This window comes from Aethalodelphis obliquidens, unplaced genomic scaffold (genome assembly GCF_003676395.1).
Source record: "Aethalodelphis obliquidens isolate GAN/ISIS:26980383/991018 unplaced genomic scaffold, ASM367639v1 scaffold8, whole genome shotgun sequence".
Lineage (NCBI taxonomy): Eukaryota > Metazoa > Chordata > Mammalia > Artiodactyla > Delphinidae > Aethalodelphis > Aethalodelphis obliquidens.
Window position 1 is genome coordinate 44473198 of NW_020837952.1, and position 20885 is coordinate 44494082.

The window sequence follows — 20885 nt, forward strand, 5'->3', positions numbered from 1 at the left end:
AACACCAGTGCATAAGCTAGTATGTGAAAATACAGGTATATGGTAGTGAATATTATTTTATAATGACCATCACATTATTCCTCTGTCAGGAAACTTGGGAAACCAAATTAATCACCATATGTTGTTTGAGCATGGGAATCAATACAGCTAGCAAAATCCCTAGAACATTAAAAGAATGCAATTAATAATTGTTAAATGAACAAAAGAGGGGAGCAAGAACTATTTTTTTTCTGCTTGATTAATCATTCTTATCCCATGTCAGGATACCTTTCTAATATCTACATTAGATGAAACTACCAAATTTGTGTTCTTAGGCCCTTGTTTTTCCTCAGCTACCCTTGTTTTTCCCCTATCTGGACACACTGACTTTCTCCAGAAGAGGTCCCAATGCCAGTAATAGTTTCGGCTTCTTAAAATGGAGTCACATTCCTGTCCTTCCTGGATCCTGAGATTACCCTCATCTTGGCATTTTAGAGTGTTTCACAAATTCTCCAGTCACTCATTTATATTCATTTGCATTATTACTTCCAATGGCCTACCTCAAATGTTGCAAATTAGCAACCCATAAAAATATTCTGTTTGGTTTTCACCAATTTTTAAAATATATGAATAAACTCTTAACATTTTAAAATTGAGATAGTCCATGTGAAAATACATTTTCATAGTTCCTTTTGAAAAATTTGAAGAACTTGCCACAGCAGAATCAATGAGAACTGAGAAAAACCTACCACTTTACATGGTGCATACACTTCCCAATTTGTCCCAAACCCCACCACTCCCTATTGTATGGCTTCTTCCAGGTTTTGTACTGATCCGACCCATTTAGCACTTGAGTTTGTGACTTCTAACTAAGCTCACTCATTGTGTGAAGATTTTACAAGTTAAGCTCTCAGGATGTGACTTATTCCTTTATTTCTAGGTTCTTGAAAAGCACATCATTTAAACTCCTCTGCTCTACCCAGCATGGCTCTCATTCAGATTCAGTGGAAAAGTCAAAAGCTTTCCAGACAAGCAAAAGCTAAGAGAATTCAGCACTACCAAACCAGTTTACAACAAACACTAAAGGAACTTCTCTAGGCAAGAAACACAAGAGCAGAGGACAAAAGAGGAAGGGAAGAAAAAGACCTATAAAAAAAATTAAGAAAATAACAATAGCAACATATATATCAATAATTACCTTAAATGTAAATGGATTAAATGCTCCAACCAAAAGACATAGACTGGCTGAATGGATACCAAAAACAAGACCCATAGATATGCTGTCTACGAGGGCACTCACTTTGGGTCTAGGAACACATACAGACTGAAAGTGAGAGGATGGAGAAAGGTATTCCATGCAAATGGAAATCAAAAAAAACTGGAGTAGCAATATTCATATCAGACAAAATAGACTTTAAAATAAATTCCTCTGTTCTTCCTCCAAATGAACATTCTCAGAAAATTATAAAGGACTGAAAAGATGAAATCTGTTAGTATTATTAATTTTACTTTTAAAAATTAAAATTAGCATTGGGAAAAAAATGACTGAAGGTGTGTATGAAGTAAGTCATTCTGCTTTCCTAGGAAGTAAGAGAATCACCTTGACCAGATTTCTGAAAATGCTTTGAGTCATCAGACAGCAGGTCATCATTCTGAAATTAAAATCATAAGTACTCACTCATAGGTACTCCTCATTTTATTCCTGGCCAGAGCTCAATTCTTTTTCTCCAAACAAATGGAACATAATCTTTTCTCAAGGAAAGACTTTAGACTGTAGGATCTTTAAGCTCCTTGTTTTTTCAAAAATAAGAAAAATGCCTTTAAAATTGTTTTCTGGGATTAAACATAATTTTCCTCTGGACTACCAGTGCAGACATTTTTAAAGTGAAGAATCAAATTAGGCCTCTCAATACCTATTATGTTACCAGAGGGCAAAAATTGGCAGCATTGTATCCCTAGTAGCTTTGGGAATAAGTGTGGACTTTTCCAGGCCTCCCAGAAGAAGAGTATAGATCAGAGAGAAGGATACAGAGCTAATGTCAGGCTCGCACAGTGAACCTATAACCCTGGGGCACAGCACTTCTGATTTATAACTAGTTTCAGCTCCTGTGGTTGGGAGAGTAGGCTTTCTTTGTCTTCCTTTGTCTCTCTTTTTGGCTTTTCCCATTTCAATAGAAGTTAAAGCTCCCAGATTAGAGTGTGGGCTCGTAGCTAGGAGTCATGTAGTTAGCACCTCTGGCTCCTACTCTAAATGCCAGTTGTGCCCCTAGTCCTTGTAACAGCCCAAGCATCCCTGTTGTGGGTTGCATTGTGTCCCCCCAAAAAGGATATGTTGAGGTTCTAACTCCTGATACCTGTGAAAGTGACCTTATTTGGAAATAGGGTCTTTGAAGACGTAACGAAGTTAAGAGGAGGCCATACTGGATTACCAGTATGACTGGTGTCCTTATAAGAAGAGAAAACAGAGACACAGACACTCACAGGGGAGAATGCCATGTGAAGACAGAGGTAGAGGAGCAGTACCTCTGCAAATCCAGGGATGCCAAGGATTGTGGGAAACCACAAGAAGCTAGGGGAGAAGCATGGAACAGACTCTCCCTCAAAGCTTCCAGTAGGAACCAACCCTGCTAACACCTTGATTTTGGACTTGTAAGCTCCAGAACTGTGAAAAAATAAATTGCTACTGTTTTAAGCCAAAAAAGAGGCAAATCAGGTTCAAATCTCAGTTCTGTTTTTTACTAGCCTTGTGAGTTCTCTGTACCTCAAATTTTTCATCCATAGAATAATGAAAATAATACCAAACTTTACAAGCTTTTTAGAAAATAAAGATTAGTACCTAAGATGTAATAAATACTTACTATACAGTAACTAAATAAATGGTACAGTATTTCAACCCTGCCATGGAACTTAAGATATGCAGCTGAAAGAGGAGATTTCCCTGCATAGGTCTCTATAAATGCCTTAGGAAGATGATGAAAGATAGTTATTCAATGGGTTTTTTTCTAACTATTTGCAGAATGTTAATCATGGCTATACTTTCCAGAAAAATCCCTATATCAGTTAGGAGCAGTAAAGTTAGCTGCCGTAATATACTAACTGCAAAACCTTGATGCTCAGTAGAACCCACAAACTTAAAACCCAATCAGGTGTTCCTGGTTGTCAGATAGCCTTCTACCTGGTCATCCAAGTACTCAAATTCCTTCCATCTCATGGCTCCATCCTCTTCTAGATCCTCAGAGTTCTCTCCATTCATCGAGCAAAAGGAGAAAAGAAGCATAGGGAGGATACACCTACTTCTTAATTCCTCAGCCCAAAAGTGACGCACATCACTTCTACTTACTTTTCATTGGCCAAAATTTAGCTCATATAACTGCAGTTAAACCTGGGAGATATAATCGCACTATGCTTAGAAAGATGATAAATGGTTTCAGTACATGCATAGGAGTCAGCCACAAACCATAATTATTCTATTTAAGAAAATGATAATAGAGTGTGGCCTGCCGAACACTCTATGTCATGTCTTCCTTTTGTGTCCCTTATGGGCTGCATGTGACAAACTTCTCAATTGTGTGTGATTCGGAGCCAAGAGTGTCTTGCTATTTGAACACTAACCTACCTGAACACTAATCCTGACCCTGTCTGCACTGACAGAAGTCTCAGAATTTCATAATGTGTCAACTATTGTTGTGAGAGGATTGTTGTTTGAGATTGGCATTAACATCTCAGGTGAACTTGTTTGTGGGTAGATCAGGTAGAAGTACAGGGTGGAGAGTTGGGCACAAGCAGCGTCCTTAGGATCCTTGTATCCTGGGCTGGTAACAGGGCTTTATTTTATGGGTGATGTGACTTTATTGACGAGCCCCTGCTCGGAGACCTGGTTAGATTGGGGTTTAGAAAAATCATTAGCAACATGGAAAGATAGATTGGAATCTAAGAAGTTCAAAATGCTAGCAGTACGTAGCTGAGAAAAAGGAAATTTGGGGGCCAAATTCTTGTGGAAATAATTGCATATATTAGAAAATGTTGACAAAACACGTCAGAATGTTCAGTCTTTTGAGAATCAATATATAAAAGAAATATACTTTTTAAAAATTTTGTTTAAAGATTTTTTTCATGTGGACCAGTTTTAAAGTCTTTATTGAATTTGTCACAACGTTGCTTCTGTTTTATGTTTTGGTTTTTTGGCCCTGGGGCATGTGGGATCTCAGCTCCCCGACCAGGGATCGAATCCACACCCCCTGCATTGGAAAGGCAAAGTCTTAACCACTGGACCGCCAGGGAAGTTCCAAAAGAAATATACTTTTAATCAAACTTAATCATAGTACTGGGCAGTATAAAAGAAAGATATAATATAAAGATATATATATAGATGGATACATATACGTGTAGCATAAGCCAGCTTCAAAGGAGACAAAGAGGAAAGTGTGAGCTCATGACATAAGGCAGCATATAACTTACCACACCCAAAGCACATGGGCTCCCAGAGCTGTGTATTTAGACAAAGGACTTAAATCATGGAGTTATGAGGGTGGGGGATTGGAGCTTTGCCTTGAGAAGAGATCACCTATATTGGTTTGATTACATCCTAGTTCATACATAGAGATAGAAGCATATTCCTCCTCAGATGAATGGGGATTTTCACACAAAGACACAAGAAAATGGCAGCTGCACAAACAATTCATTTCTTCTTCTCATCTTCCCAAGTTCTAGAATGGAAGAGAGGAGAGGATTATTGGCTGAAGAAGGGAATTACTGCTTCGAGTTTCTTTCTCCTTGAGGCAGGGTTCAGCACATGCTGGGGAGAAGGAAGCTGGTGGAATAATTCTTACAGCCACTGGCTTGTCTTGGAAATCAGTTCCTACAGACGAGAACCACAGATGGGTCAATGGGGCTTGTTGGGAGCAGCAACGGCCTATAAGACAGACTGGATGTGTATCGTGTGGCCTTAGGCCATCCCAGCATGACCCCTGAGCAAGCCTTTCTGAGGCCAAGGGGTCCAAAGCTTTTCTTCTTACGGAGAAAAGCCACACATTCAAGGCTTGGCTGCCTTGTCTCTTCAAGGCTAGGAGGGACTCTGGAGACCAAAGAGAGAAAATCAATAAAGTGGCATTTGTTTGAAGGGCCAGAGGACCTAGTCAAGGAGATGTTTCAGGGACCCCATGCAAGGAAAAGATAATTTGGTGAGGCAGAGGGCAAATGTGCAGAAAGAAGTTAACACAGCAGGCCTGCCTTAGAGAGTCCTGCTTTACAGGGCTGGCCCGTGGCTGGCATCTGGGAACTTAAATTTCAGGAGAGTTTCTACCACCCTAACTGCTAAGAGTAACTTGTTTTACATTTGAAACGGTTTGCTCAAACATTATGGTTTGTGCTGAATACCTCCTGATTTTTTGTGAGGCTTGGGAATTTTGGAACGTGCTAGGCAAAGGATGTCTATGTGACCAGCCCCTGATAAAAACCCTGGGCACTGAGTTTCTAATGAACTTCCCTGTTAGACGACATTTCACGTGTTGTCACAACTCATTACTGGGGAATTAAGTACATGCTGTGTGACTCCACTGGGAGGGGACTCTTGGAAGCTTGCACCTGGTTTCCACCAGACTTCACCCCATGTGCCTTTTCCCTCTGCTGATTTTGCTTTATATCCTTTCACTGTAGTAAATCTTAGCCATATGTACCACTATATGCTGAGTCCTATGAGTCCTCCTAGTGAATCATCGAGACTGGAGGTGGTCTTGGGAACCCCTGACGCAGTAAGACCCCTGGCAAGGATTCCAGTGGAAAATAGCTGCTCAGTTTTTGGCACTTTTCTTTCTTCATTTTTAATTGGAGTATAGTTGATTTACAATGTTGTGTTAGTTTCAGGTGTACAGCAAAGTGAATCAGTTATACATGTACATATATCTATTCTTTTTTAGATTCTTTTCCCATATAGGTCATTACATAGTATTGAGTAAATTTCCCTGTGCTATACAGTAGGTCCTTATTACTTACCTGTTTTATTTATAGTAGTGTGTATATGTCAATCCCAATCTCCCAATTTATCCCTCCCCCCTTTCCCCCTGGTAACCATAAGTTTGTTTTCTACAGCTGTGACTCTGTTTCGGTTTTGTAAATAAGTTCATTTGTACATTTTTTTAAGATTCCATATATAAGTGATATCATGATACTTGTCTTTTCTCTGTCTGACTTACTTCACTCAGTATGACAATCTCTAGGTCCATTCATGTTGCTGCAGATGGCATTATTTCATTCTTTTTTATGGCTAATATTCCATTGTATATATATATATATACAATGTATATATATTGTAATGTATATACAATATTCCATTGCATATATATGTGTATATATATCTTTACTCCTCTGTCAATGGACATTTAGATTGCTTCCATATCTTGGCTGTTGTAAATAGTTCGGCACTTTTATTAACCTCCAAAGACATATGTTTGTTTCCATTTCCCACTTCTAGAATTAAGCACTTGATTATTTTAGGCGTGACTTTCTTAACGACTATACTCTGAATTTTTCAGATTTTAGAGAGGCACTGTGGTACATATATCATATATTCTATAATACCCCATGAGGTCTGGGAAGTACCCCATATTCAAATACATCAATATGGCTGCTTTCAACGTATGTGTACTCTCACTAAGAGGGATAAATGAAGACTTTGAGTAGCCTCACCTCAGTCGAAGTCACAGCTTGCCACAAGATGAATTTGTGCCAAACTTAGGGGAAGAAACTTACAATTTTTAGAGCATTTTGAATTTTGCCATCGCGGATAGGGATTAGATTGCCATCCCTCATTTGCTTAGCAGGAAATTGAGAATTAGAAAAGTGAATTCGTTTGCCAGTGATAGCACAGCTTGTATCTGAACTGGATTTCAAATCTAGGAATGTCTAGGTCACAAGCCAGAGAGCTCTTAACTATTACCCTATACTGTCTTTCCAGTTACTTATTTTTAAACATGTCTTCTGTGTCCGAATACCACTAATAAGGAGGTAGTGTGAGATCAAGGGGGAGTAGAAAAGAAGGAAGTAGTTATCTCTCTTTGGAATGGACATTTGGATTTTACCTTACCCCATGAAACTGATTCCAAATATATGACATATTTTTCCCTTTTGAAGTCTGACTACACAGCAAGGCCCAATAGAGATGGTTAACAATTACCTCTCCTAGGGTATCTCTGTGATATCCTTAGTTGCAGTCATCCTCTGAGTGAGTAACTGAGTGTATGTGTTCCCTCATTGGGCTTGTGACTTCCAAGGCAGCAGGAATGTGTCTTGATTATTTTTTGATCTCTCTATCATTTTATAATGCTCAACAATTCATTTGTGTTGATATTTTTAAATTGAATTGAGTAGAAAGTTACTTTGGCTAAATGAGGATCACTCCCAGCTTTACCTGGGTAGGGAGGCCAACAGGTTGGGAAAGGTTCTTAACAGAATTTACACACTTTTGCCTTCAATGTGACAATAAAGAGATGGTTTGGAGAAAAGAGAAGCAACAGGACAGCTTCCTCCAACAAAACAGCTTCCTTCAGTAAAATAGGAAGATACAGTCTACACAGATATTTATCCTGAGGAGAATTTGGGGGACAAGAGATCACTGGCAATCAAATACATGTGAACTGCTAAGCTTTGCTTTTCCTTTTCTGCCCCTCACTTTTCAAATGATGTTGGTAACTTAGTTTTCTGTGTTCTTACATCTCAGGAGCTTCGTCATTCTAGTAAGTCTGCTCTGCTATGACTTGCAAATCAGCTTAATTTAAATCTCTAAGTTTTCATTGTGTTTGACACAGACTTAGTAATTCTCAGAAAATGATCCTTGTTAAATAAAGTTTATCTAGAAATTCTGATATTCAAGAATGCTTACACAAACTGTCATTCTTTACAATGGCCTCATTATCCATTGGCACAGTTAAAGGCATTGTTTTATTTGAAAATGTCTGCCTTTCTCTGCTTGTTCCAGCGACAGTTTTCCTGGAGTTTTGGAAAAGACGGAGAGCAGTAATTGCTTATGACTGGGATTTGATAGACTGGGAAGAAGAGGAGGTTTGTATCATTTACCTCAATTTTCTTTTGTAAAAAAAGCCGATAACCAAGAAATACACAGTCCCTCTTGAGTCATCGCTCTCTGGCCTGTGATGGAAGTCAGGTTGATTCATAAAGCATTTTTTATACCTGTCTTTATAGGAAATTTCAAGAGGAATTAAAAAAAAAGCATACAACATTTTGATTTCTTAGTGGAGTAAAATTCCATGACTAAGTAAAGCATTTCACTTGTAGGTAGAGGCATCAGAAGAATTGGTAGTAAGATTTGTTTAGTTTCCTTAAATATTATCCATTCTCTTTACTTTATCAGAAGGAGAATATTAGCTTCACAGTTGTAGGCGCATGGAAGCAGACCTCCTAAGTACTCCAAGGAAATGGTTCTGTGAACTCTACAGGACCCTGGACAGTGACCAGATGTGCACAGGCTCAGTAGTGTTCCCCTAAGTGATAAATACTGAAGGGAAACCACTCCTCAAACAGCCTATTTGGTGGATGTGGCTAAAAGCAGGACCAGCTCTAGATAAAACCGTCCAGGAGAGGTAAACTCAGTCCCACAGACTTCACTTTCTCAACATGTCACTCTCCCTTTATCCCCTTCTAGGCCAATACACCATGCCCTTTCCTAACCTGTGTCTGGTCTTTATCCTCTCTCTCCTTGCCCCATTCCTGTCAGAAGTCTCGAGGACCCATGGATGGGTTTGGTCACCATGTGCCTGGCCTGAACTCCTCTTCCCTTCCTCTCATCCATTATCTCCTACCTCTCCTGAGTACCATTTCCTCAGAGCCTTGCTGGGCCAGTAAATCAAATACACTAGTCATATATGATATGATAATGGGTATCAATGGGTGTTTTCCTTCCAAGAGACACAGATATATATTTTTATAAATTAAAAGGAATCTTCTGTAAACATAACTGAGAATTTTAGCCCTGGGATAGGCTTGGTGTGGGAGATAATTTTGAGGGGAGTGTTTTTTCCCTCAAATCATGCCTCGTGGATGGCTGCCTTTTCTCCTCACACCCATGAACACATTTGGGTAGTTTTTAAATCTAGAAATGATACTGGGATGGCTGCCTTTTCTCCTCACACCCATGAACACATTTGGGTAGTTTTTAAATCTAGAAATGATACTGGGATTCTCAATCCCTGTTCTTGTGATGAGGCCTCTCTCATGCTTTTATAAGCATGCATTCTCTAGAAGATGGTTTTCTGAGTTGGAAGAGACTGCCCAGGTGACTTCTGGGGGCTACCAGCCACAGCCAGGCTGCATTTAAGACTTCCTCCTGGGTGGAGCTGTTCTGGTTTTTGTTACACGTGTTTATGGGAGTGGCTTTCGAGTGGGATGGAAAATGCTCTTTCCTGGGAAGCCGAGTCACCACTAAGCAGCTGTGTCATCTAAGACAAATTACTTCATCTTCGTTTTCATTTCTAAAGAAAAATGTTTCTAAATTTTCCCCTTTCAGCTATAAAGTAGGGCATTCAATAATTTTGACTAAACCAGTCTAAAGTCACTGTTGGCCCTTGTGGTAGGCCTACAATGTGAGTACCCTTAGGGTAAACATATCCCTTCAGAAGTCTAGAGCTTCTGAACTCGCAGCCCTGTTAAAAAGCGTGGAGTGCTGAACCCTGCCTTCACTCAGCAGACCTGTGTACAGGAACTCATGTCAGGGGCCATGTGCAATTCTATTTCTGTTTGGGATTCATTGTAGAAATGCCTCTTACTTCTAGCCTGTGGTTCTCAGCTTGCTGTACAGAAGAGCCCAGACATGCTGCATGCCTTCTTCAGGGGTAACCCAGGATGTTACTTTGCTAGGGCCGCCGTAACAAAGCGCCACTGACTGGGTGGCTTAAGCAAAAGAAGTTGACTGTCCCACAGTTTGGAGGCTAGTCTGAGATCAAGGTATTGGCAGGGCTGGTTTCTTCTGAGGGCCGTGAGGGAAGGATCTGTTCCCAGTCTCTCTCCTTGGGTTGTAGATAGCCATCTACTCCCTGTATCTTCACATTGTCTTCTCTCTGTGCATGTCTCTGCCTAAATTTCCTCTTCCTATAAGGAAACTAGTCATGTTGGATTAAGGTCCACTCTAATGACCTCATTTTAACTCAATTACATCTGTAGAGACCCTGTCTCCAAATATAGACACATTTTGAGATACTGAGGGTTAGGACTTCAACTTATGAATCGGGGGGGGGTGGGGTGGGGACACAATTCAGCCTGTAATACCCAGGATGACAGGTCTGGCTCCATGACTGGCCTCATTTTCTGGATGATTAACTCAGTGACCCTTGATGACACTTATAGCCTAATGAATTGAGTTTCCCAAAGAAGCAGAATATTCTAGATCTGTTTATATCCTAAAGTGTAACTACCTAAAATAAAGGAGGCAGAGGCTGTTTATAACTGTATCTCCCCCTGCCCTTCCCCATTACCTGCCACTGTGTAAAGTCAGCATTGGGCTTATCCTGCAGCAGGAGACGGGCTGCCCTTCCTCCTACACAGGGAGGCCACTACCAGACTGTGCCCATCCTCCATAATCTCTCTTCTGTCAGCTCCTTCTTTGCTTTCTGTCAGTACCTTCATCTAAGTCTTGAGTGTTTCTGCCTGGACTAACTCAGTCTCCACTGCACCAGAGTTTGTGCTTATTTTCCCTCCTCTTCCAAGACACTCATGTAGAACAAGTTCTTAATTAATCAGAATGACTTCAAAATACCATTGTGCTGATTATCTTTTCCTAATCCCATAATTGCTTTTTAGTCAGAAACTTTTCACATTGGATGGGACTCAACTCAATGAAATGAAATCTCAGCTTGATTTAGAATTAGAGGAACCTTGATTTTAGCTGGATTTGAAAGGTATTTACCTTGTTTTCAATACTAATTAAGAATACATTTCAAGTCCCTCCCATCAAAAAACTTGCACAAGCCTCTTAGATACCCTCATCCACCAGAGGGCAGACAGCAGAAGCAAGAAGAACTACAGTCCTTCAGCCTGTAGAACAAAAACCACATTCACAGAAAGGTAGACAAGATGAAAAGGCAGAGGGCTATGTATCAGATGAAGGAACAAGATAAAACCCAGAAAAACAACTAAATGAAGTGGAGATAGGCAACCTTCCAGAAAAAGAATTCAGTTGATGACAGTGAAGATGATCCAGGACCTCAGAAAAAGAATGGAGGCAAAGATTGAGAAGATGCAAGAAATGTTTAACAAAGACCTAGAAGAATTAAAGAACAAACAGAGATGAACAATACAATAACTAAAATGAAAAATACACGAGAAGGAATCAATAGCAGAATAACTGAGGCAGAAGAACAGATAAGTGACCTGGAAGACAGAATGGTGGAATTCACTGCCACAGAACAGAATAAAGAAAAAAGAATGAAAAGAAATGAAGACAGCCTAAGAGACCTCTGTGACAACATTAAACGCAACAGCATTTGCATTATAGGGGTCCCAGAAGGAGAAGAGAGAGAGAAAGGACCCAAAAAAATGTTTGAAAAGATTATAGTCGAAAACTTCCCTAACATGGGAAAGGAAATAGCCACCCAAGTCCAGGAAGTGCACAGAGTCCCAGGCAGGATAAACCCAAGGAGAAACATGCAGAGACACATAGTAATCAAATTGACAAAAATTAAAGACAAAGGAAAATTATTGAAAGCAACAAGGGAAAAACGACAAATAACATACAAGGGAACTCCCATAAGGTTAACAGCTGATTTCTCAGCAGAAACCCTACAAGCCAGAAGGGAGTGGCATGATATATTTAAAGTGATGAAAGGGAAGAACCTACAACCAAGATTACTCTACCCAGCAAGGATCTCATTCAGATTCAACAGAGAAATCAAAAGCTTTACAGACAAGCAAAAGCTATGAGATTCAGCACCACCAAACCAGCTCTACAACAAATGCTAAAGGAACTTCTCTAAGTGGGAAACACAAGAGAAGAAAAGGACCTACAAAAACAAACCCATAACAGTTAAGAAAATGGTAATAGGGACAGACATATCGATAATTACCTTAAACGTGAATGGATTAAGTGCTCCCACCAAAAGACACAGGCTTGCTGAATGGATACAAAAACAGGACCCATATATATGCTGTCTACAAGAGACCCACTCTTCAGACCTAGGGACACATACAGACTGAAAGTGAGGTGATGGAAAAAGATATTCCATGCAAACAAAAATCAAAAGAAAGCTGGAGTAGCAATTCTCATATCAGACAAAATAGACTTTAAAATAAAGACTATTACAAAAGACAAAGAAGAACACTACATGATGATCAAGGGATCAATCCAAGAAGAAGATATAACAATTATAAATATATATGCACACAACATAGGAGCACCTCAATACATAAGGCAACTGCTAACAGCTCTAAAAGAGGAAATTGACAGTAATACAATAATAGGGGGACTTTAACACCTCCCTTACACCAGTGGACAGATCATCCGAACAGAAAATAAAGAAACACAAGCTTTAAATGACACAATAGACGAGGTAGATTTAACTGGTATTTATAGGACATTCCATCCAAAAACAGCAGATTACACTTTCTTCTCAAGGGCACACAGAACATTCTCCAGGATAGATCACATCTTGGGTCACAAATGAAGCCTCAGTAAATTTAAGAAAATTGAAATCATATCAAGCATCTTTTTTGACCACAACGCTATGAGAATTGAAATCAGCTACAGGGGAAAAAAAAAAAAACGTAAAAAACACAAACACATGGAGGCTAAACAATACATTGCTAAATAACCAAGAGATCACTAAAGAATCAAAGAGGAAATCAGAAAATACCTAGAGACAAATGACAACGAAAACACAGTGATCCAAAACCTACGGGATGCAGCAAAAGCTGTTCTAAGAGGGAAGTTTATAGCAATACAAGCCTACCTCAAGAAACAAGAAAAATCTCAAACAATCTAACCCTACACCTAAAGGAACTAGAGAAAGAAGAACAAACAAAACCCAAAGTTAGCAGAAGGAAAGAAATCATAAAGATCAGATCAGAAACAAATGAAATAGAAATGAAGAAAACAATAGCAAGGATCAATAAAACTAAAAGCTGGTTCTTTGAGAAGATAAACAAAATTGATAAACCATTAGCTAGACTCATCAAGAAAAAGAGGGAGAGGACTCAAATCAATAAAATTAGAAATGAAAAAGGAGAAGTTACAACAGACACCACAGAAATACAAAGCATCCTAAGAGACTACTACAGGCAACTCTATGTCAATAAAGTGGACAACCTGGAAGAAATAGACAAATTCTTAGAAAGGTATAAGCTTCCAAGACTGAACCAGGAAGAAATAGAAAATATGAACAGACCAATCACAAGTAATGAAATTGAAACTGATTAAAAGTCTTCCAACAAACAAAAGTCCAGGACCAGATGGCTTCACAGGTGAATTCATTTAGAGAAGAGCTAACACCCATCCTTCTTCAACTCTTCCAAAAAATTGAGGAAGGAACACTCCCAAACTCATTCTATGAGGCCACCATCACCCTGATACCAAAACCAAAGGTACTACAAAGAAAGAAAATTACAGATCAGTATCACTGATGAATATAGATGCAAAAATCCTCAACAACAACAAAAAGAATACGTTTCAAACCTATGGTTAAGGGTGAATGACATCTATTGGAGCTTATTAAAAAATAGATGCACCATGTTTTTAACTGCCTAAATCGAAAAATTTAAAAATTGTAGAAAACTAAGAATTATATTATAACTCACAAAGCGAATTCTGAACATTTTGCTGTTCAGAAGCTTTCTTTGTCCTGGTGTCCACATCACTCCCTGTTAATAAAAGTAAAAGCTTATTAGTTGTTTCAAACCACTAGGGACAGGACAAGTTGGTCCCTTTTCTCATTCTTAGTTTCTTTCTTCAAGTATAGTTTAAAAAGATAATAGAGACACTTAACTATTAGTCTAAATTACATAGCCTTGATGATAAAAAGTCTAGATCACCATTCTGCAGATTTTCTTTAAGTGGCCGGTTTCCAAGCCCATGTCATTGACTGTGGCATTCGTTGACTCGGTTTTCCTGTGGGGTAAAATGATTTTTTTCTTATTGTCTGAACAGTTCTTCAGTACATAAAAATGTGTCTGCTTGTTCTTTAGGAAGAAATACGGCCCCAGTTTGAAGCCAAGTATTCCAAGAAAGAGCGGATGAATCCCATTTCGGGAAAACCAGAACCGTATCAAGCATTTGCAGATAAATGCAGCCGACTTATTGTTTCTGCATCTGGAATATTCTTTATGGTCTGAAACTTTTTTACAAAACTCTTTCTTTCATAAAGTACAAACCTGTAGCATGGTAACAACAATAATCATATCAAGTGTTTGGATATATTTTTGCACGTTCTGTTATTTAGTCCTCACAACCATTCTACATGGTGGTCAGGGATGGCATTGCTGTCTGCATTTTACAGGTGAAGCAGCTGAGACTCCAGAAGGGTAAAGGGCTTGCCCAGATTAGCCAAGAAATAGATAAGAGCTCAGATCCTCCAATCTGCTGTTCTTTGCATTTGTCTCTCTATGTCATAATGAAAGGAACTAAAACTATGAGATAGTATTAATACCTACAGCAGTGTTTTTCAAACATTTTTTACAATGCCCGTACAGTAATAAATACAAATGTTGTCATAACCTAGTATATACTACGCAAATAGATGTGTAAAACCGAATATGGTAATTGAAACAATGTTCATCTTTACAATATGCAAGGAACTTTGATTTTTTTTGTTTTATTACAGTCTATTTTTTAATAGACTGTATGTAGCCAGCTATAACTCCCAAACATTTATTTCACTAATGATTAATCAAGTTTGCAAAACACTAATTTGAAGCTGGATCGTTAGCTTTTCCTAAAAAGAAGTCGTTTTATGATCAACTTTGACCCTGTCAATTACTGAACAAAACATATGCAAATATGTCAGAAATGTCACTTTAGACAGGAAAGGATGGTGAAGATCCTCCTTTCCTCTTTTCAAATAGCAAGTGTTTGTAAGTATATATCCTAGTTGGTTAGACTGGGAAGGACAAGACAATAGAAAATTCAGACAGTCTACCCCCCGTAGCCAGAAAGGAACTGAGCCCAGTGTCCCTCGGCTCAGATCAAGACTCAGATCCATGCCCTTCTACAGATGCTGCTTTGATAGCAATTGTGCCGGGCTTTGCCTTCTATAAGTGCATCCACATTTATTGTTTGGGGTTTGTTTCTCACGACAAGACCTAAGGACGTAAATTAAGTTCTCCTTGTTCTACAGATGGGGTAGATCATAGAGGTAGAAGCCATGGAAAGAGCAAGCTATGTGCCCAAGGTCACACTGCTAGCTCATAGCTGAACCAGGACTCAGACCTAACTTCTGACTCTGAGTCCAGTGAACTTTCCATTCTACCACATTGCCACCCTTGTCTATAATTCAGTGTAGTTCTCACCTGTCTCCCTATCAGCAGCTCCAGGATTCAGACACGGGCGATTTTTGTTTCTTTGTTTTCTATTATTATTACTACTACTTTAGCCAGTTCAGCTAGGGCTCATACCTGAGCTTTTAGAGCATGTGACTCATAGTAAGCCAGAAATAGAGTCTGTGAGAAACACAGAAAAAGCTTCTATAAAGAAAGGAATCTCTAAGTTGGCAGAGGCTGTCCTGAGGCCCAGCTTTAAGATCCAGTTTTTGACAACTATGTAAGCTAAGGTCTCTGCTCAAAGACATAGTAAGCAAGTCATCTAATGAAAGCCACAAAACTTTTTGGAATCTCAAATTCCCGTTATTCATAGAGAGAGAAGATATACCATATTCTTCTCAAACACCATGAAATGTTCAGAGGAAGATGCCTCAGTTCAGTCTGTGTATATATCTGATAGATAAGAGTATGCACCTCTCACAGGCTTCTTCAGCAACAAATAACTGAGCACTTGGCATGATGCTAAGTTGCTGCAGAAATGACAGTTACCATCCTTACCCAGATGGAGCTTACCATCTAAGTGGGAGAGACTAGCAATAATCAAACAAATTGTTAGAAATTATAAGTTGTATACTGAAAGAAGAGTACCCTATAACAAAAAAAAAAGCCTGGGGGGAGGAGAGGGCGTTCATGAAAAGCATTAATTATGAAGTAGTTCTTGAGCTGGGATGTGAAGAATGAGTTAGGTATTAACTAGACTGCGTGAGGGTGTGTGTGTGTGTGTGTGTGTGTGTGTGTGTGTGTGTGTGTGTGTGTGTGTGTGTTTGGCAGGGGAATGGGTGGATCAGCATTTTGGGCAAAGGAAATGGTCTTGAAGATTAAGGCTGCTTAGCCCATTGGAAACAATAAGAAAAGGTCTAGAGTCTCCAGAGGGAGGGGAAGAACACTCAGTGGGGCTGGAGAGACTCTTCCAGGCCACCATAAGGGCTTTGCTTTTATCCTAAAAGGAAGCCAATAAATAGTTTTAAACAGAAGAGTGACACGATAAGATTTCCACAATAAATATTTGTTCATTTGCTCAATCTGATATTCTGTTTAAAAGTGTTACCCCATAGCCTAACGGTTTATCAGCTCTCAAGTTCTGTGGCTTTTCTATTTGGATAACAAAGAACGTACAAACAGACAAGAGAAAGCATCAACCACATGAAAAGTGTGCATTTTGTTGTGGTGTCTTGAGTCAGGACCACTGCCGTTTCATCTCGTTTCCTCATCCGAGGATTTTCCAGATGGCGGGAGCCCCTTCCTCCAACATTCCATCACAGTGCTCACTGGGTGTCCTCTGTCTTCCTGCCAGATCTGCGTGGTGATCGCCGCCGTGTTTGGGATCGTCATTTACAGGGTGGTGACCGTCAGCACTTTCGCTGCCTTCAAGTGGGCGTTAATCAGGAATAATTCTCAGGTTGCAACCACAGGGACTGCCGTGTGCATCAATTTCTGCATCATCATGCTGCTGAACGTGGTAAGTGAGCTGCAAGGTAACTAGTCAAATGGATAAAATGTGTGTGCTACAGGTGAGTCTTCTTCTGTTTCTAAAGGGACCTGGCCTTAGAGAGGCTGGTCAGTTATGTGGCACTTATGGCCTGGCTGCAAAGTGCCTGGCATAAGGTGTACTCATCTGGGGATACAGAAGGCTTGAGTCAAATCTGGCCTCCAGGATTTTCTACATTGTAAGACTGGGCAAGGCACTTACCCTCTCTGAACCTCAGTTCCCTTATTTATCCAGTAAGATAACACTGTATACCTCTTGGGGAAATTTAGAGAAAAAATATATTTTAAAGGCCCAGCTCAGACTCTGTGACATAGCTCAGTAGTGTTGGTTCCTGTTTCCTTTTGCTTCTGAACGATGGGAAGTTAGTATCCAAAGCATTTCTTGCAATAACCCAGCAAGGAGTATTTCAGGGTGGTACTTGTAGCTTGTGTTGATTTCAGGTTTTTTTCAAATGTATATTTCAGCCCAGCTGTCTCCCTTGAACCCCAAACATCCTCACCGAACACACACAACCCCCAACTCCCCATCTTCCCTCCAGAATGAGCTCCTCCTGCAGCCCCCATTGTAGTCGCCTAGGTTGAAACTCCTCTGCTTCTCTCAGCATCGAAATGTATCCAGAATTTGAGCACTTTTCACACATCCCCAGTCCCCACCTTGGTCCAGGTCCCCAGCATATCCCACCTGGATTACTGCAGTGCTTTCTGAGCTGGTCTCCCAGCTTCCACGTCTGCTTCCCTCAATCCAGGCTCATCATAGCAGCTAGAGCAAGCAAGCTTCATCCATGTAAGTCAGTCTCTGTTCACTGTACCCAGTGGCTTTCCTCTCGCTCAGAATAAAAGTTCTGTCTTCACATGGAGACCCAGGGTCTCCCTCATCTGGCCCCAGCGAGGTCTCTGACTTTGTCTCCTCTCTCCTCACCTTGACTTTCCTGCTTCTCATTGGCCTTCCCTCTTCTCTTCAATGTGCCAGGCAAGCTCTCACCCTAGGACTTTTGACTTGCTCTTCTCTCTGCCCGGAACATTCTTTCCCGTGGGGTCTGCAGAGTTTACTCCTGCACCTCCTTCAGGTCTTTTTTCAACTGTTACTTTTCCAGTATAAGGCTTCCCTCGTCACTCAATTTAAAATTGCAACCCACTCCTGCCGTCTGACCATTTCCTAGCTCCTCGCCTGCTTTATTTTGTTCTATGGCGTTAATCGCCATCTAATAGGCTGTTTTTAAAATTTATTTTGTTATTTATCTTCTCCACTGGAATGTAGCCCCAAGAGGGCAGAAACTTTTGTCTTTCCTGATAAGAGTAGTAGAAGATCTAAGTTTCCAAACTCTGGCAACAGAAACAGGCTCTGGCTTATAGTAGGCTCTCAGTAAATTGTTGTTACTGTTTGCAGAACAAAAGGCAGTGGCTGACATTGTTAGACTTGAGGTTTGTAGGCGGGAATAAATAACGTATGTAGAGTGCCATGTATAGTGTTAGGCATGGAGTAAGTGTTCAATTATAGTTCCCCTCACCCTTATTTATACTGTAACTTAAATCTGGGCCATTGTGCTGAAATCACTGAGATAATGAAATATAGGTAATTTATTATTATTATTAAAGATACAGGAACTTCTTTATTATTTTAGAAAAAAAGTTTAAAAATCCAGAAGGTAGGGAAAAAAAAGCACCTGCAGATCATTTTGACATGATGACTGTGTAACTGCTTGGTCAAGTGGAGATTGAAAGTGACTGTTTGTCACTCCCTTGCACTCCCCCTGTCCCCGGTTCAGCTAGTCTCAAAGTTAATTGTGGAATGAATATTCGTTGTGAAGGGGAGTGATTCATAGTGAAATTAACCAAACAGCCTGAGCAGTGAAAGATTCTGCGTCCAGGTAGGATGCAGTGAATTAAAGCTTACTGTATTTTATCATCTCTCTTCTCCAATGTCTTATTAAAATTTAATTTATACATCTTAAGAAATAAATTTCTGCATATATGCAGTGGCTCTATAAACACATGCTTGCTGGTACATTTTGACCAGGAGCCAGTGTTGTCACTTCATTTAACTGAAAATCACTTATCCAAAAACCTCTGCTTAGTGGAACACAGCCAAGAAAAGAAGAAATAAACTAAAAACAAAGCAGGAGGGGAGATGAAATAGTATATAATTAGGGCCACTACAAACCACCTACTGTGTGCCAGGAGCTAGACAGGTAGGCGTTTTACATGTTTTATTTAACAAAGGGTTTCTGAGTCACCAAAATGGATGACCAAGCCCACACACTAAAGCTGACATGTGTCATTCTTAGGAATGCCCTTAAGGTTTCTTTTCTTTTCTTTCTTTAGTTTTAGATACAATGTGAACACATTTGGTGTTCTGATTTCTCAGCCAACATCAAACTAAAATAACAGAAGGTTACTAAGGCAAGAATACTGACAAGGTCAGAAAATGACAAGCCATAGCAAGGGGAAAGAAAGAAAATAAAAAGCATACACACTCTAAAACCAGCATCATCCAGGACCCTTTTGTGCAGTGACCAATTGCCTTACCCTCATTGGCCATCTCTGAGGACATCCTCATCCAGCACACACCTTTACACTCCTGTCTTATGCCCTGAAGCTTTGCAGGTTCCATTATGAAGGCAACCAAATGTGTAATATAGCTGGGAAAGCTCTTCATCAAAATATATTTTTAAAAATTTTAAGTCCTTAAAAAGCAAATATTGAATAAAGGACAAATGACAGACTAATGACTATAACATAGCTTTGACCAGTTCAGAACTAAACTATTAATGACTGCTGAAATGACCCAATTTAAGACATTTTTATGACTCAATAATATAGTTTTTATAGCTATATAAATTGTTTTCAATTATTTAAAATTTTTGCCATACTGGTCTTGCAAAAAAAAAATCATTTGGACATTAATCATGAATACTTTTTCATTAACTGAATATAAAAATCTTGAGAGCTAGATTGGTATTTAATTTATGTTCATTAAAGCCTCTTTCAAATAATTATTATAGATCATATACCCTATTTCTGACTTTCTTCCAACCCTAACTGAAGAAGATCTATAAGGAATGCCTATTTTCTGGATTTGACAATGTGTGTTTACTTTTATGTGTATTTAAAAAAAAATAAAGCTCATATTATTTTACAAAAGTATTCTGGATCCTAACAAACTATTATGCCTCTTAGTGACTAGTTACGGGGTTTTCATTTTATTCCATGTCTTGAAAAATAAATATTTCAAAGACAGAGTGAATAGACAGATTTCCTCACTCCTCCTTGTCATGCTCTTTCAATATTATTCTGCTTCACTAGTGACCAAAGAACATCTCAATATAGTGGTCTCAAGCTATATATGCCAATAAAGGAAGACGTTAAAAGTCATTACCATCCTTTTTATTCAGCCATACCAAAATGAATCTGACATTTCATTATAACCTGTAAACAGTGAAAACCACAATGACTTGTTCCAAAAGAACTAAACCAGAAAATATGGCTTGCATCAGAACAAACCCACATGTATTGATCAGGTGGACAAGATAAAATTAGAAGTGCTCATAGCTTCTTCTGGACATATCCTTAGGATCAGAAAGCTTGCTGTTAGTTAAAGATTCTGACAGTAACCATTTGTGGCATCCAGTTTGGAAACTTAGATCTTCTACTACTCTTATCAGAACAAACTATCCGTGCTTTCTGTCTCAACTGGCTAATGAGAAATCAGGCCTTTTCCAGAAACCACTCATGTGAAGCTCTCTTGCTGGCTCCCAGTCCCTTTGTTTATGTGCTCTTTTCTGTTGCATCCTGCTCAAAGTCTCACTCTCCATCTCATTGTATCATCCAGATAAAATGTTCACAGATGCCATGAATCCCAGTGTCCTCATACACTTTACCTTACTTTT

General features: G+C 39.4%; 1 protein-coding gene across 1 annotated transcript in view; it reads left to right on the top strand.

Moving 5' to 3' along the window:
* ANO4 (anoctamin 4) overlaps positions 1–20885 on the top strand; it is a 451959-nt gene that overhangs the window by 363645 nt on the left and 67429 nt on the right. Inside the window, exons 16-18 of the mRNA XM_027107320.1 lie at positions 7952–8034; positions 14161–14301; positions 16805–16969. Coding sequence (XP_026963121.1) covers positions 7952–8034; positions 14161–14301; positions 16805–16969 — 389 coding nt within the window. The remainder of the gene's footprint in view (positions 1–7951; positions 8035–14160; positions 14302–16804; positions 16970–20885) is intronic.